Source organism: Chrysemys picta, chromosome 22 (genome assembly GCF_011386835.1).
Source record: "Chrysemys picta bellii isolate R12L10 chromosome 22, ASM1138683v2, whole genome shotgun sequence".
Taxonomy (NCBI): domain Eukaryota; kingdom Metazoa; phylum Chordata; order Testudines; family Emydidae; genus Chrysemys; species Chrysemys picta.
In genome coordinates, this window is record NC_088812.1 from 8,314,589 (window position 1) to 8,332,589 (window position 18,001).

Sequence of the window (18,001 nt, forward strand, 5' to 3'; positions counted from 1 at the left end):
CCTCCCCCGCCCCTGCTTCCCGCAAATCAGAGGTTCGCGGGAAGTCTGAAAAGAAGCAGGGGCGGGCAGGCAGCACCAGGTAAGCTGGGGTGGTGGGAGGTGTGAGAAGGGCTCCGGGGAGGCGTGGCGCGGCCCAGTCCAGCCCCGGCCGAGCACCTCCGGCCCCAGCAGCTCCGGCCCCGGGGCGCCGGTCCGGGCTGCTCGGCTCGGCTCCGGCCCAGGCCCCGCGGCTCGGCTCCGGGTCCGGCCCGGCCCCCGCGGCTTGGCTCCGGGTCCGGCCCGGCCCCCGCGGCTCGAGCCCGGCCCCCACTGAGCGGCTCCGGGTCTGGCCCGGCCCCTGCGGCTCGGCTCCGGGTCCGGCCCGGCTCGGGCCCAGCCCCCCGGCTCAGCTCCAGCCCGGCCCTGGCTGAGCGGCTCCGGGCCAGACCCAAGCCCCACGACCCCGGCTGGAGCTCCGGCCGGAGCGGCGCCCAATTCCTGGGGGCGGGGCTTGCGGCAAGCCACGCCCCCAGGAATTGGGCCCCGCTTTTGCTAAAGCCGGCCCTGCAGATACTGCCACCGCATCCTGCTCATGGGGAGCGGCAACAATGTGCAGCAATGGCTTCATCCTCTGCCCCCTGGGTATGTGCTGCAGAGAGAGAGATGCTGTGACTCCTCGGCATCCTCACTCCACAGCGCATGCAGCGCAGAAAGGAGGTGATGGCTGGCAGAACATGCAGTCACGGTTCTGCCGATCCCATGGGCTAAAGGAGGAGAGCCGAGCTGACCCGAGCCCAAGAGGGGTTTTCTCATCCAACCTGACCCTGACGCCTGTAGTCAGGTCCCATAGGATTTGGGTCAGGTTGCAGGGCTCTATTCAAAAGTCAATTCAGCCACCACCCTGCATTCTTTTTTGCTCCCCCATGAATTACTTCCAATTTGTTGATCTCTCTGGGAATGTGGTGCTAGAAAATGCAACAATCCAGATGCAGTCACACCTCAGCTGAACAGAGAGGAACTGGTGTCTTCCTGCTTTGTACCATCATCCCTGTGTGTAAAAGACCCAACCCACATGGCTCTTTGTGGGAGCCATCACACCTTGCATATACATGTTGACTTTGTTTTTCACTGTCACCCCCAGGGCACTTGTTGCTTCCCACTTTTCTCCCTCCCATTATGTCAGTTACTTCTACCTCCTTTCCAGATGTGGCAGTTTTCTGAAATGAATCTTGTTCTCTGCTCAGGTTTTTAATTTCTCTGTGTCCCTCTTTATTTTTTCTCTGTCCCAAATGATACTACAACTGCTCCATATTTACAAAAAGAACAGGAGTACTTCATAGAATCATAGAATATCAGGGTTGGAAAGGACCTCAGGAGGTCATCTAGTCCAACCCCCTGCTCAAAGCAGGACCAATTCCCAACTAAATCATCCCAGCCAGGGCTTTGTCAAGCCGGGCCTTAAAAACCTCCAAAGAAGGAGACTCCACCACCTCCCTTGGTAAACCATTCCAGTGCTTCACCACCCTCCTAGTGAAAAAGTTTTTCCTAATATCCAACCTAGACCTCCCCCACTGCAACTTGAGACCATTGCTCCTTGTCCTGTCATCTGCCACCACTGAGAACAGCCAAGCTCCATTCTCTTTGGAACCAACCCTCAGGTAGTTGAAAGCAGCTATCAAATCCCCCCCTCATTCTTCTCTTCTGCAGACTAAACAAGCCCAGTTCCCTCAGCCTCTCCTCATAAGTCATGTGCTCCAGCCCCCTAATCATTTTTGTTGCCCACTTTACTTGTGGCACCTTAGAGACTAACAAATTTATTGTAGCATAAGCTTTTGTGGGCTACGGCTCACTTCATCGGATGCATGTAGTGGATATATATACACAGAGAACATGAAACAATGGGTGTTACCATACACATTATAAGGAGAGTGATCAGTTAAGGTGAGCTGTTGTCAGCAGGAGAGAAAAAGAACTGTTTGTTGTGGTAATGAAGATGGCCCATTTTCAGCACTTGACAAGGAGATATAAAGAACTGGGGGGAGGGGAGGAAGATAAGCATGGGGAAATAGTTTTACTTTGTGTAATGGCCCATCCACTCCCAGTCTTTATTCAAACCTAATTTAATGGTGTCCAATCTACAAATTAATTCTAATTCAGCAGTCTCTTGTTGGAGTCTGTTTTTGAAGTTTTATCTCCTTGTCAAGTGCTGGAAATGGGCCATCTTCCTTACCACAACAAACAGTTCTTTTTCTCTCCTGCTGACAACAGCTCACCTTAACTGATCACTCTCCTTATTATGGTAACACCCATTGTTTCATGTTCTCTGTGTATATATATCTTCCTTCTGTATTTTCCACTACATGCATCCGATGAAGTGGGCCGTAGCCCACGAAAGCTTATGCTCACCTAAATGTGTTAGTCTCTAAGGTGCCACAAGTACTCCTGTTCTTTTTGCAGATACAGACTAACACGGCTGCTACTCTGAATCCTCCATATTTAGTATCATCTGTGAATTTCTACACTGATGGGCCTCATAAAAGACACCTTTGAGTGTGCGACTGTCACTGTAGATCTAACTGCTGAGCTAATTTCCCCTAGGAGCTGTTGAGGACTTACTGCGGGAGTTGGGTATTTTGTAATTACAAATTTACAAATTCTGTCTGGAGTGGATAGAGCAAGGGCAAGGTGCTCATTTGTATTGTTTGTTTTAAATAAATGAACTAGATAAGGGGGCAGTGAAGGAGGCTTATTCTGGCTCTTTTCTCTCCAGGAAGATTAAAATATGTAAATTGCTCGGCTGCTTCTGAAGTGCTGCTAAATGCGGGGATTGGAGGGCATGGCATGTTTTACACCACTTAAGCCAATGCAGGCTGAGGAGTCGGTGTGGCCTAGTGGATAGAACTCTGGATAATGACTCAGGAGAGATGGATTCTCTTCCTGGCCACGGACCTGCTCTGTTATGATAAGACTTGGGCTAGTCATTTCATGTTTGGATTGTAAACTCTGTAGGGCAGGGGCTTATTTGCCAAATTACTGTGTGGTCATCAAGAAAAACTTTTCCCAATTGTTTGTTCTCTTATGTTTTGTCCCCAGCAAAACAGAGCAGATATTTACTGTGTCCTGGAGAAAGTATTACAGCAGGACACCGGGGGCCTAGAGAGAAGGCTACTGAACAAAATAATAACCCTGGCCTCCAACCACATGAGAGAGACTCAGGTAAGTTAGTTCTCCCGAGATACTGATCAAAGGCTCCAAAGCTTTAACTAATTAAAACTCTTTTTGAGGGGGTAAACTATATACTGAAACAAAAATATATTCTCCTGTTAGAGGCCCACACCTTCCTCCAGACGAAAGCCCAGGTCCTAAACAGCACTTGTGCACATGCATAGGATGGGAGAACTCACATGCGAAAGTTACACATGTGCTTAAGTGCTTTGCAGGATCAGGACCCGAGACACACGATATCAGACACAGAGACAGGCCTATGGTTTCTTAATGAGCAAGTCTTTCCCAAAGTCTACTAGGGATTTCATTATTGATCCTGATGTTATGTGGAAGGCGCTCTGATACTATCACGATAAGTGGCAGTATAAAGCCCCAAGACAGACAGAATCTGAGCTATCTCCAAAAGAAGCAGCATTGGATTTAGAATATAGTTTGCCAGCAGGAAAACCCATGGAAACATCCCTCTCTTGTTCCAAAGGAAGTCAGCCTCCTTTTGGGGACAGTTTATTCCAGGAAAGCTCTCTGAATATCTTGAAGCTGCCCAGTCTATGTCTCACTACCTCCTCAGGGAAGAGCAGGGAAAAATATCATATGACATCCACCACAAGTAGCTAATAGTAAATAGTCTAACTAAGCAGCTTGCAAGGAACTCAAAGGCTGAAAATTGTTTAGTCAAATGACTCGATGAATATTTATGACTAATGACTCTAGCCACAGAAAGTTGGGAGGCTTCATTCACAACTTATGCACAGAAATAAGGACTTGACTCATATAAACAACTCTGGCTAGTGCAACCGACTTCAGTCACCTCAGTCTCTCTCTCTCTCTCTCTTTTTTTTTAGGAAGCAACAAATGAACTAAAATTGGCAGCTAGCAACACCTTAGTGACCCTGGCACGCTGCTATTTCCATGAGGTGATGTGCGAGCTGCAGTGTCATCTGAAAACACTGGATGAGTTTATTCTCATTACGTTGGGCAACCTGTCATCAGCCTATGGTATGGTAACTTCCATCTGTTGTTTCAAAGTTATTGTCTTTCATTTAAGGACAGGGGATTACTCTCTCTACCTAAAAATGTTACAGCTAAACAGAGCTCTGTTTGAGTGTGTGCACGCGGGTGTGTGTGGGAGAGACACAAGATTAACTGCTGTTGCTAGTTCTTGGCTTCCAGATCATGAGCTATCCAGACGGAGGTGCAAGCTCTAACTTATGCCCCTGACTGAAGTTCCTTGAGGATGGGAATGAGTGGAAGATCAGGTCTAGTGGAGCTCTTCTCCACCCCACTTCCCATCCCGCCCCAGTGCTCTCTCCCCTTACTCTGGGAGTGAGTTGGGCATCGGGCACAGCTGTACACTGGTGGAAGATTCCCCTCTTCAGGGTGAATCCCCCACTGGCTTTCAATGGCTGCTTTAAAGCCATTCTGCTCTGCTTATGCAGCACAAAATGACCTAGGAGCCCATAGCATCCTGCCCCACGGTGTTTCTGTGTTGTAAGAAGGCGGAGAGCAGCTGATTATCTTTCTTCCTTCTCTTCTGGCCTTTCTCTGCAGCACTTGAGTGTATCCCTTATGTGGAAACTACCCTGAAGTGCATGTTCTTTGTGTTGGAGTTAGTCAAGGACAGCAGGCTGAGACAAGCATTTTGTGGTGGTAAGTGCAGCACCTACTGTAGGTGCCCAAAATGGATATTTAGGGGGTCTTGGTACAGATTTAAGTGACTGGCCAAGTTTGCAAACAGGCCCCAAACTATGCTCCCTGCCCTGGATTGCACCAGGTGCTGCGTTCCTTGGCTGCCGTGGCACTCAGTGAAGTTGAGAGTGCTCCGTACTTTGCAGGAGGCGCTGAGCATTTGTAAATTCAGGCCCTTTATGACTCATGGATATAATTTAAAATAAACAGACACAAAGGCTGTGTAGTAAACTTTAGGCCTGGGTGTGTTCACTGATAAAGCAACTTCTCCTCGTTACTAATATGTCCTTTTCACATTGCCTGTCTTCTCTCCTTCCATGCAGTTCTGGAAAAATGGTCAATGGCAGTCCATGTATATTTTACTAACTGGGAAAAGTGCACATTCCCCAGAATGGGTGCATCGCAATTCTGCGATAGAATTATTCCTTTACAATGTCATGTGACCAGCAACTGGCTGACCTGTGAGGATCTGGAGGTGAGAATTGCTGGCTTTCTAAACCTTTAGCAGAAATTGTAATGTTAAATTCTATGTGTCTGTCACTCTTTGTGATGATGGCATTTAATGGTAGGTCCTTTTGGATGGAACAGAGTGTCATGTAAAACATCTAAAACCCATATATTTATAATGTCACCACATCATGGAAATTCTGTCTGTGCACTGTGTACATGTATTCTAGTGTTATGCACCTAATGTGCAGATGAACACGGGATAGTGGGCTAAATTAATTCCTGATATAAGTCCATTCAGCCCCAGTGGAGTTACAGCAGTTTTGAGTTGGCCGAGAATGCCTACTAATCTGGGGAATATTTCACCTGGTGTAGTTGTGAGGTGCATTAGAATATAATCCTGAAACCAACCCTACGAGTCCCGGTTCTTTACCAGGAAATATTGAGATAGGGCCATTCCTACAGTGGAACAAGGGAAGTTGCACTCATTAGAAGTAGAAAAGGTGTGCCCATTGGATGATATTGAATGAATTCTTAGGAACATAAATTCTGTGTCTCATCTATACAGCTCAAGCAGGCCATCATCAAAGCCCTTGGTCCCATGATGAGCCTCTTGCTACACAAAGAGGAGCATCACGATCGGGTATTTGAACTGATCTCATGGGTCCTTGAACAATATAAGGAGGACATTGATGTTTTTCACATCACCAAGGTGAGGTCTATGTGTGTGCATGTATGAACTGCACGAGGAATTTGCTGCCAGTGGGGTTTCCTGGTCTAGACAGTGACCTGTTAGATAATAAATATCCACACGAGTTCTGGGTTTATACACATGGTGACCTAGGCAACAAGATTTGTAGGTAAATGCCTCTTATGAAAAGCATCCTCTGTTTCCTGGGGGAGGATGATAAGGAGATAAAAAACAAATCATCTGCCCCCCTCCCCAACAAAATACTCCCCCCTTGTGATTTCCCAGTACATCCTGTCAACTCTGTGTCTCTCTTTTAGATCATAAGCTGCTCAGAGCAGGGGCTGCCCTATGTTGTCTTTGGTCAGTACCAAGCCAACTGTCAATGATTGAAAATTAATACTAAGGAGGCTTGAGGGTGATTTCTTTGGATTATGTAACTAGATCGATATAAGAGCATTGCATGTCTATTTCATCTACCGTTCTATGCAGTGCTGTTGTAGCCATGTTGGTCCCAAGATATTAGAGCGACAAGGTGGGTGAGGTAATCTAATTAAAGATATTGTCTCACTCCCCTCTTCTCTCTATTTCATCTACCCTCAGTACCACGTGAGAAGAAGTAAGGGGCCATATTCTGTCTTCAGTGGGGCTACACAGTGGTAAATGAAGTCATGAGACAGCTATAATTACTTGGTAGTGATATTTACTCACCATCTCTGTTGGTTGAAGCTTTCTGGTACAGAGTATGTGGTCACTTTTGGGGCTGAAATACCCATGATTTGGAGGGAACCAACGCATCATGGACTTGTTTGATAGCATCAGGGCACTACACAACTGCTTAAACATAGTAAAATATGTAGATGGCGTCAGAGACATTCTGGAAGCTTCAAGCAGCAAAGGAGAAAAGTGTTTAGATGCAGGAAGGAATTAGGCCAGGTCTACACTAACCCCCTAATTCGAACTAAGGTACGCAACTTCAGCTACGTGAATAACGTAGCTGAAGTTCGAAGTACCTTAGTTTGAACTTACCTCGGTCCACACGCGGCAGGCAGGCTCCCCCGTCGACTCTGCGGTACTCCTCTCGTCTAGCTGGAGTACCGCAGTCCACGGCGAGCACTTCCGGGTTCGACTTATCGCGTCCAGACAAGACGCGATAAGTCGAACCCAGAAGTTCGATCGCTCGCTGCCGAACTACCGGGTAAGTGTAGACCTACCCTTAGATTTTCACCTTTTTTATCAATCAGCTGGCAGAGGACATAAAACCATCACTGGTAAAGTTGGCAGATGAGGTAAAAATTGGGGAGTGGTAAAGAATGGAGAGGACAGCTCACTGATTCAGAGTGACCTAGATCACTTGGTAAACTGGGCGCAAACAGGTGCATTTAAATACGGCTGAATGTAAATGTCTGCATCTAGGCACAAAGAATTTAGGCCATACATAACATGCTGGGGGATGTGGTTCTGGGAAGCAGTGACTCTGAAAAAGATTTTGCGGGTCATGATGAATATTCAGCTGAACACGAACTCACGCTGTGGCCAAAAAAGCTAAAGCTGGGATGCATAAAAAGGGGAATCTCAAGTCGGAGCACAGTGGTTATTTTACCTCTAAATCTGGCACTTGTGTGACTACCGTTGGAATACTGTGTCCTGTTCTAGTGCCCACAATTCAAAAAGGCTGTTGATAAATTGGAGAGGATATTGACAGAAGAGCCACAGTGATTAAAGGATTAGAAAACATGCCTTATAGTGGTAGAATCAAGGAACTAAATCTATTGAGTTTAACAAACAGAAAGTAAAAGGGTGCGTGATGGAGTTTACCTACCCCGCATTGGTTCAGCAGGGGTTAATCATACATTGTGGGCGGAGGAGGCCATGCCCCCTCATCTCTGCTGGGCATGCTTCAGCTGGAACCAGGATATAAAAGAGAGCCGCTCAGCTCAGGCTGAGATGACTGCCGAAGGGAGCAGAGGTGCATTGCAGGCTCCTGCAGAGAGACTGCCAGTGCTCCAGGATTCAGAGGCCAGCCGGACTGTGGCTGCAACCAACCCCCAGCCACCCAGTGCCAGAGATGGAGGAGAGACCACAGAATCCCAGAGACTACCAGCTGCTGAAGAACGGGTGGGAAGTAGCCTAGGTGGATTAAGCACTGATCCAGTTGAGGTACCAGGCTTTGACTCGGCATGTTTGGGAAGGATACCCGCTGAGCTGGAGGCAGATACCCCTGCGGCAAGACAGGGCCCTGGGCTGGGACCTGTGGAATAGGTAGGAGCCAGTGGAGAAGGACTGGCCACTAGGCAACACTTCCCTGCCGCAAAAGGTGGTTCTATTGACTCTGGCCACTAGGCCGCATTGCCCTGCTGCCAAGGGCGGTTCCATTGACTCTGGCCACTAGGCCGCACTGCCATACCCAGAAGGGCAGCCCTAGTGACTCACGCTGTTGGGCTGTGGACCCTCACCGAAGGGCTGCTGCACTGATCCCGACCATTAGGCTATGCTGCCCTAGGAGCCAGGACTGCTGCGGTGACTAGGGAGACTAGGCCAGTTGGGCCGCCCCAGATCTACTTCAATTCCTCCACAACCTGGTACCACCCTGACAGGGTGGACCTATCCTGTGACAGGGTGACTTAATGACAGTCTATAATATCTTACGTGAGGCATTCATGTTTTATAATGGGCTCTTCAGTTTAGCAGAGAAAGGTGTAACTTGATCCAATGGCTAGAAACTGAAGTTAGAAACATTCAGACTGGAAATACGGCGTACATTTTTAATGGTGAGATAATTAACCATTAGAACCATTTACCAAGGGCCGAGGTGGATTCTCCCTCACTGACAGTTTTTGAATTGAGATTGGGATGTTTTTCTAAAAGCTCTGCTCTGGGAATTATTCTGGGCAAGGTCTATGGCCTGTGTTGTACCGGAGCTCAGACTAGATGAGGGCAATAATCCGTTCCAGCCTTGGAATCTAGGAATCCCCTGAAGCTGCTTCAATCACTACATATTGCTCCTGTGTGTGCCACCATCTGACTTTCACCCTCTGTTGCAGAGTCTGAGCCAGCTCTTGAAGGTCTCTTTTGAAAATAAGATCCCTCTACCTAAAAGGAAGTTTCAAGCCATCTGCAGTGCTCTGCACAACCAGGTGAGGGGTGGTTTTGCTTGGATCCCTTGAGTTTAGGCACAGCAGATCTGAAGCATATTAACAATAAAAATCTATCGAATGATAGTGCAGAGCCTGGGCACCTCCTCATGCCTTACTGATTTCTGCAGGCTCAAGAGTAAGCAGGTAGCGGTCTCATTTTCTTAGCTAATATCCAGCTCAGTTTGTAAAGCAATTTCACCATAAGCCGATTATCAGGGGAGTCAGAGTTGTATAGTAAAAACTGTGGCTGTGTCTTGATTAGATCAGCTCTGCTGCTCAAAACCCTTTAGCTTCTCTTATCGAATGTATTGGTCATTGTGTTTGATTCTTGCTGTGCATTCAGTACCATCTACCTGGGGTTCAGATCTCTATTTGGACAAGTAGGAAGTGGAAGCTTAGAAATTAATTGAACATTTTCTTTTCAATTGCTTCTGATTAGTTTTTCTTTGACCATTTCCCTTCTTCCCACAGATCTGTTCTCAAGCTAAGCCGCTCAGCACGGAAAATCACGCCGAGCTGTTGGATTGTGTAGTTCTGCTAGGTAAGGGGAAGAGACTCTGACTTGCACAGTGGTTTCCTTGTCAGGTATGGTAAGAATAAGAGTTCTGTTGTCAGTGAGGACGTGATTTGTTCCCTTGCAGCCCGTTCTTCTCCTGATGATCTGATAGCATTTCTGCACTCGCAGCTGGAGATTGAGAATGAGGCTGTTCGTGTGGCCTCTTTGAATCTGCTCAGTGCCATTGTTGGTGCCGACTGTAAGTAACACAGGAGCAACTGTGCCAGCTGCCCTCTTGGCCGACATGCTGAGGGTTAAGTTGGGGACATCCAGAGCAGGGCCGGCTTTAGGAAGTGCGGGGTCTGATTCGTGGGACTTGTACTCACCAGGTGGCGCTCCGAGTCTTTGGCAGCAGGTCCTTCATTCGCTCCGAGTCTTCGGTGGCACTTTGGTGGTGGCTCCTTCATGTGCTGCCGAAGAGCCGGAGGGAGTGAAGGACCCGCCACTGAAGTGCCGCCAAAGACCCCGAGCGCCGCCGGGTGAGTAAAAATTGAAAAGGCCACTGGGCACGGGGCCCTGTTAGGCGTGGAGTGCAGGGCCCTCTTAGGCACAGGAGAATCGGGGGAATCGGCCTAAAGCCGGCCCTGATCCAGAGCTAAAAGCATGAGCTACTATAGATTGAGCTAAAGAACCAAGGCTTTGTAGGCACGGCAGGGCTGTAACAGACTCATCGCCTCTGCAAATGGGGCACTGAGGCTCTATAACACACAGTCACCAGTGGTTTGGATCTCCACTAAGGGACCAAATGCTGCTATAAGTTACCCCCGTATGGCCACCCAGAAATCAACAGGTTCAACTAAGTGCTGAATGTAGCCCAAGGTATTTTTCAACTTCAAATACAGAAGTTAACTTGGGGCTAATGCATGTTAACAATAATCAGATACAAATAAAATAGGACTCCTGACTCGATATTCATCAGTATTATACACTAAAGATTCTGAGTTCTGTTATACTGGTGTAAACACAGATTAACTTCAATGACCTCAGTCTATCTAACGCTTTTATAAGATTTCCATCATGGTAGTATGATGGCACTATTTATAGAAGTGGAATTACTTTAGATTTACACTGGTGTAACTGAGACCAGAGTCTGGTCCTATGTTTTTCCCACTGATTCTGTAGATGAGAGAAGCTCGGTACTATTCTTAAATAGGGCCCTTTGAAATCCAGGATTAATTCCAATGTGGAAAGTGAGTGAGTGGAACAAAGAAGTACTGTACACCTCTCCTTATCTTTCAGTGCCCGAGACAAGAGTTAAAAAGTTTCTGATTGTGAAGGCAGTGAAATCCACTCTCAGTGATCAGAATGCTAAGGTAAGATTGTGTGTGGAGCAGTGAAATATTTCAGTTTTTTTCAATGATATGGGATGAATGGATATCTGGGTGGAGCTTTCATTCAGATCCAGGGGAGAGACTGCAGACTAGAGAAGGCATGTCATTCTCCTGCCAGTGTTAAATGTAGCCATGTTTATAATCCAAGGAGATAAACTCAAAAGCATAAGGACTCTCATATCCTATCTCCTATTTCAGGCAGAAGGGATAACAAGAACTCATGTGTGTAATCTCTACCCTTGCAGGTGAGGAAGGCAGTTCTTCATTTCATCAGGAGGCTGCTCAGTTCAGGAAGTGTGGAGAATTGTGCAGCATGGGATATGGTAGCATATGTTTTCCACGAGTTCAGTGTGTCCACCAGCAAACTGGTAAGGAGAGTTCTTAACACGTAGGACTCGGTCCTACCATTCTTGCATGCTGATTGCTCCCTTTGCCTTCCGTGGGAGTTTTGACTCAGGGACAGCTGGACTGAATGATTAGAGCCAGAATCTGATCAGTTATATTGGTGTAAAGTCAAGGTAACTCCACTGACTTTAGTGGCGTTACTCTGGATTTATACTAGTGTAACAGAGATCAGAATCTCACACTGGGTAATTACATCTAACAGAGTTATCGAGGTTACTCAAACCTCTGATGAGACATTGAAACTTCTGAAAACACCATTTTTCAGTGAAATGTTCTTGTACAAGGAAGCACATCTTTTTGTTTTCAATAGACTCTCCAGAGAACATAATGATGCCCAATTCTGTGGCTGTTGAAGCATACCTAAACTATCAGCAAAACACCGAGGTTATGCAGGCTGCATCCCAGACTGTCAGGAGCCTGGAAAAGCTTGCTGCATATTTCCCTCACTACATACTCTACTCTACATGTACTAGTTTAAAAATATCTTCAATCCGTATTTCTATCCATGGACACAGCCAGGGGCTCCAGACACTTTGTGCTCCGTGACTGGATCCATGATATGTATTAACATAAACAGTTCAACTTTACAGTAAGTTGTTGATAGAATCACACTCACTACACACAGAATGACCCAAGCTGGTTGGGGCATCAGAACAAACAGAGTGGACCCCCCTGGTTCTGCATATTTATTTCCATTGGGCAGAGACTGAATATTTTTCCTCAGAGATAAAAAGATGAAACAGTTTTTCAAATTTAAAATTTTTTAACACTGTTGGGGGAACTCTATTGTGTTCAGTGAATCATTCCCTTCACTTTAGGGTTTTCCTAAGCCTGGGATCTGACCCACCAGTTAGGAGTTTCTATTATGCTCTTCCCTTCAGACGTTTGTGCACTTCCGGTGCAATATAAAAGCAGGCATAGGTCAATGTTCAAGATGGCTTTGTAAGAGAAGGACACTGATTCTATAGCCAGTGTCTTGCTACTAGCTCATAAGTTCTATATAGCTATCTCACAGCAGGGTACAAAACTTCTCACCCAGGCTATTGAGGAAGAAAGGACTATCCAAACCCTGTGCATTGACATCCTGCAATGTCTGGACACCTCAGTCAGTGGAATGTCCCAAGTAAGTGACCTATTGCTACTGCTTCTTGAAATAGGGACATTCTTCCTTACGTTCCTTGTACCTCTCCACAAGGAAGCTTTTTGCACAGTCAGCATAATGGAGGAACAGCATGTCAAATTCATGTCAGGGATGGTGTGACCCCTTCATCATGGAGTATGTGGTTCACATTAGAGAAAAGATATAAAGCAACTTACCTGGAAGGAATCATGTTGCAGAGATCTTCCCTTAATTCTTTCCACTGTCTGAACCCCCCCTTCTGAAATTTAGATTTGGTGATCCTGGATTTGAACAGATACTGGGGCTGGAACTGTGCCTTATATAGGTCTGTAAAGTTCTGGGTGAGTTTATGGTGCTATCTAAATAGCTCCATAATGCTCTAATGCAGGGAAAGAGGATTCATCTCTGGGTGAGAGCCAAATTGCTCACTAAACAAGGCAGTGTATTTAAAAGACAGAGTGCGGGGGCACCGGACAGGTAGAGTGAGATGTTGGGGAGAGAGAGATGAGGTGATAGGTTAGGGAAGGGTCAGTGAGGAATAAAAGGAGAAGCTACATGACAGGGAGGGATTCAGACAGCAGGATACTGGAGATGGGGGAATGGAAATAGCTATGTACTGAACAGTCTCGCTCTTCTCTGCAGGTGTTATGGCCAAGGCTTCTGGAGTATGTGGTGCCAGCTCAGTACACGGGTACTTTGAAGCCTCTCTGCAGATGCCTTAGGGAACTGGCTGAGAAAAAGCAGCAGGAAGGAGAAGAAGCTGCTTGCGTCAACTACAGTGGACGAGGTTTATAACAGAAACTCTTTCATTTATTCTCTCCAGGCCCTATGAAATGAACAGGTTCAGTCTGCTCCAGTTCTCTCGTCTGCAATCAGGAGGCTAAAATGAATGAGGGATGGTCTTGTGATTACAACATGGCCATGGGAGGGAGCTAGGAAATGTGGGTTCTCTTCCCAGCTTGCCACCAAAATTCTGATGTGACCTTGGGGAAATCACTTGATCTTTCTCTCTCAGCTTCCCCACTTGTGAAATGAAGGAGTAATTAATGCCAACCTCATAGAGGTGCTGTGAGGCGGAATTCATTCCTGTTTGTAAAGCATTTTGAGATGCTCAGAGACTAAAAGCACTATGGAAATGCAAATTATTATCAGCTGTATTCAACATTGGTGGGCAGGTTGGAAATGGATAGGTGAATAACATCGGCAGGACTCTCTGCAAAGCCTGGCATAATGAATGCTATTCTGTTTCTTTCCCTAGTGAAACTCCCTACACCCCAGGGGCTGCTGGCGCGACTCTTGGTGAGTAGACCATGAGAATAGAGAATGTGAAGTGGGACAGTTAACTATAAAAATCGGTTTTATAGCTAGATGCTTATAGACAGGCTAAGGAATGTGTATGATTGGGTCTCTCTCTCTCCACCCTCTCCTGAGACACACTGTTCTGCATCCTCGTACTAGCTAGAATGCTTGCTTCTTCAGGAAGACACTGCAGTAGAAGCAAAAACTCTATTGTACGGTCTCCACAATGAGAGAGTCTGAACTATTCCCTCCTTCAGGAACAAACTGGTGTTGTGCTGACAAAACTTAGCCTGTTCTTTCTCTCTCATTGACAGGTAGTAGCCTCATCCCCTTATGAAAGAGAAGGACATGGATATGCTGCCTTGCAATTACTTAAGGCCCTGCACCACATTATCCACGCAGCAGTGGGTGAGATGTGGGTAGTAAAGATCCCACCTCTGCTGCAGTACATTGAAGGTAAAGTGCTAGTTAGGAGGAGTGCGGTCCATGGAGAATAGAAGGGAAGCCACAAAATGCAGCTTCGTATTGACATGTGTTGTGCCATTCCTGTTGCAGTACATGAGAACAGTGGGGAATTGAAGTTGGGGTTCTGGGCCCTCACTTTTCCTTCACCTGGATAACTGGGAACCACTGGGGTAAATCCAGAGTTTAACCTCTGAGGCCAATTCAATCAGGGCAGAATCAGGCCAGGAAGGTTTCAGCTGAATGGAAATTATACAGCAGTTCCCCCCACACCTTTGCTAGGTTATTAGTTGGGAAGGTGAATACCCATGAAGCTGGAGGTTAGTGAAATATTTTGGGGTTACATATATAGTCTGATTTTGCAAACTAAATTTTTCTGAAAATTAAACCCCATGTTTACTTTCAAGGGCGATTCAATTAAAAAACCCAGAGTTTTCTTTCTGTAAGGAAACCTGAGCCATAAAAGCTAGGTTGGCCAAGTGGCTGCCCTATGTAGAATCTAGGTATTGTGGGCCCAAAAATGTCTTTCACCAATTTTACAGTGGTATGAATCTATTGACCTCCGTGGAAAAAACCCTTCAGTCAGTGTAGGCTGTGTCTACACTATGGGGTTATGCCAGCAGAGCTCCAATGACGTAGCTGTGCCAGGGTAGTCTCTGTGGAGCATGACAGACCCTACGTGGAGCACAAACCCGATGTTTCTGATGAACGTCGGACCCCACAATGTTCAAGTGGGTTTGATATTCAAAAACAGATTTAAGAAATGAGCTGTATCTTCCCTAGTTGTTGTTGCTGTACAGAGTCCCCAGTACTACATTGTGCCGACATTCAAGAAGGGTAGGTTAGAGCTGGACATTCAGAATCAGGGCCAGATTCTCAGCTGATGTAAATCAGTATAATTCCATTGACTTCAGTGAAGCTACACCGATTTACATCAAGTTAGGATCGAGTCCAGAATCTCTTCTTATGCAGGAAAAGTTTGTATTCACATTAAACCCAGTCCTCTGATGTGCTGAACCGTTTTGTGAGGTGCTCAGCACCCTCAGCTCCCATGAAAGTCAACAGGAATTGGGAGTGCTCAGCATCTCACTCCTGGTGGGTTGACCCTGAATAAAAATGCCAGCAGGGTACATAATATGATACTTTCTGTTGGTCCAACAAAGAACGTTGGCGTAGGTCCCATTTAGCCTTGAAAGCCCAGGTATGTTACAGCTTGGCAGACCAGGGGTTTTAGAAGGACAGATTGCAAAGGTAGGGTGACCAGATATCCCGATTTTATAGGGATAGTCCCGATTTTGGGGTCTTTTTCTTATATAGACTCTTATTAGCCCCCCACCCCCTGTCCCGATGTTTCACATTTGCTGTCTGGTCACCCTATGCAAAGGAGATACCTGGGACGACTCTTCTTGCTAACCTAGGTGACACTATTGTTTTGCCTCCTGCTTTATAGGAAACACAGAGAATTCCCTGGACCATGAACGGTGGGAGCACATGCTGCTTCAGGTACAAGATGGCTTTCAGATGTATTGTCACAGCCCTCCCTCCCCCCTCCAAATGTACCAGCTGGGGAAAAACTTAATGATAAATTATTCATTAGAAGCAGAGCTGGTCAAACCATTTCATTTGCAACTTTTCTTCAGTGAAAAATGGCCTTTTTTATTTTCATGGGAGATTTTCAAATTTTTCAGTTTGTTTTTTTTTTACAAAAAACAAAACAACCCCAACCCAAATAGAAAATGTTTAGTTTTTTTAAACTGATGTTGATTTTTTGGGGGCTTTTTTCCAGTTGCTTTCCTGTTTGTCTCCTCCCCCCTCTGGCTTTTTCAGTCACAAAGTGGAAGAGGGGAAAAAGGCATGGGGACGAGGGATAAAGGGAAGGAAAGGGGGGAAAACAAAGAATTGAATAATGGTCATTTTTGATTTGTAAAAGCAAAATATTTTTGTTTCTTTCACTTTTCATTTGTGTGGTGAAAAATCCCACTTGTTTTGTGAAATGGACTTACTATTGTTCAACCAACTCTAGTTATAAATAACGCTGTATTACCTCTGGGAACAACACAAAACTTAACCATAAAACCAGCATGTTAATGGTGCTAGTGCATCACTGGGGGACATCTAAAGGATTCTTTTTTTCTATTTGCCACTCAAAAGAAAATTTGCTCTGAGAAACCCAACGAGGAAAAGAGACAAGACAAGGTTTGGTGACTGTATCTCATGGAGAAGCCTTTCTGGTCAGAAAGAGCTCTTTACAGCCTCGTGTAAATCCAGACAAGGAACATTTTTATGGCGAGCGCTGAAAATGAAAGGAAAGGAACTAGTGACAAATAAGCCCCAGAAGGTTTGGAGTTCCATTTGGGGTTGGATTACACTCTAGAATTTCCCATTCCAGATCCAGGCTCATTTGAAATTCTTTGGGCTAAAAAATCAAATAAGATTAGGTTCTCTTGTGAGGTTTTTGATATTTTCTGGCGGCTGTTCAAAATTCGGGCCCGAAACAGCAAAGTGCTGAGAGTTACTAACCTCTCGCTGACTTCAATGAGAGTTGAGAATGTGACCCTGGATCCTTTGGGTGCCCAGTGGCAGAGGCCACAGGAGTGCATAAGATTACCAGGATTCCCTGGATCTGATCTCTATATAATCAAAGGGTGTCATGTAAAGACTTTACTGGATACCTGTGCCACACGGATCATCATAATCATTGCACAGTGACTGGATGGATAATATATAAGGCGTTATGGTTGTATACTGAAGTTTATGCTTTTAAGGTCTGTGAGTTAGGGCTGGTCACCAGAAAGCGATCAACAAGTTTCTTTCAGGCAGGAGATGCTTATCTGCCTGAATGGCTGTATGTAGATGAGTAATTATTCACAGTGGATGCTAATCAATAGAGCAACATTCTAATCAAGTGGTTGCAAAGTCTCCAGAGGAGATTCGATACAAGAAAAACAAACAAACAATAGGGGGTACCCTGTTTACAAGTGAAGACAATGGATGCTTGGAACTATATCTGGAGGTCCAGAGGTATCCTGCATCAGGTATCCTTCGCCTATTGGATGAACTGCCAGCTAGCTTGTCTCATGAATGGAGGATCACATTTGGTCTGGGTGTTTCATGCTGGGAGAGAGATTTGGGGGAGCTGTCCTTTGTGAGACAGGGGAATGTTTGGTTATCTAAGTTTAAGCTCTAGAAGTGTGTTATGATTTTATTTGTATGTAACCATTTGTTTACATTAATTTTACTTGCTGCTTCTCAAATCTCTGATCTTTGTGAATTAAACTCTACTTGTTTTCACTATAAACGTATCTAAGTGAAGCATAGTTGTTTTCACTCTAAACGTATCTAAGTGTGTTAAATGGAGCGGTGATGCTGAGGTGACACCGGTGACATGGTATGTAGCAAATCTATGAATTCTGTGAGTGTCCAGTGGAACAGGGGCTGGACATTCTGGGGCTGCACAGAGGGCTCGGCGGTTGGAGTGTACCGATTGCTTACCTGTAGAAGGACAGAGGAGCTGGATGGGGTGAGAAGGGTGTGCTTGTGTTTCCTGTGGCTGGCAGAGTCAGGAGCTGACACCTGGCAGGCACAGAGAAGGCTTCCTCATGCTAAGGGCAGGTGGTAGTGAGGTACCTCACAACCCTGGGTACTCTCGGGAGGTGTCATAAAGGG

The 18,001-nt window shown here is 45.9% G+C and overlaps 1 protein-coding gene across 1 annotated transcript; it reads left to right on the forward strand.

The window, feature by feature from the left end:
• Positions 1–5,231: 5,231 nt before the first annotated feature.
• Positions 5,232–13,499, forward strand: LOC135977195 (maestro heat-like repeat-containing protein family member 2B). Its single transcript, XM_065576529.1, has 9 exons — positions 5,232–5,365; positions 5,906–6,049; positions 9,070–9,162; positions 9,634–9,703; positions 9,804–9,917; positions 10,958–11,031; positions 11,295–11,417; positions 12,494–12,577; positions 13,217–13,499. The coding sequence occupies exons 1-9, from the start codon at positions 5,282–5,284 to the stop codon at positions 13,367–13,369; spliced, it is 939 nt and encodes a 312-aa protein (XP_065432601.1). The 5' UTR covers positions 5,232–5,281; the 3' UTR covers positions 13,370–13,499.
• Positions 13,500–18,001: the final 4,502 nt, after the last annotated feature.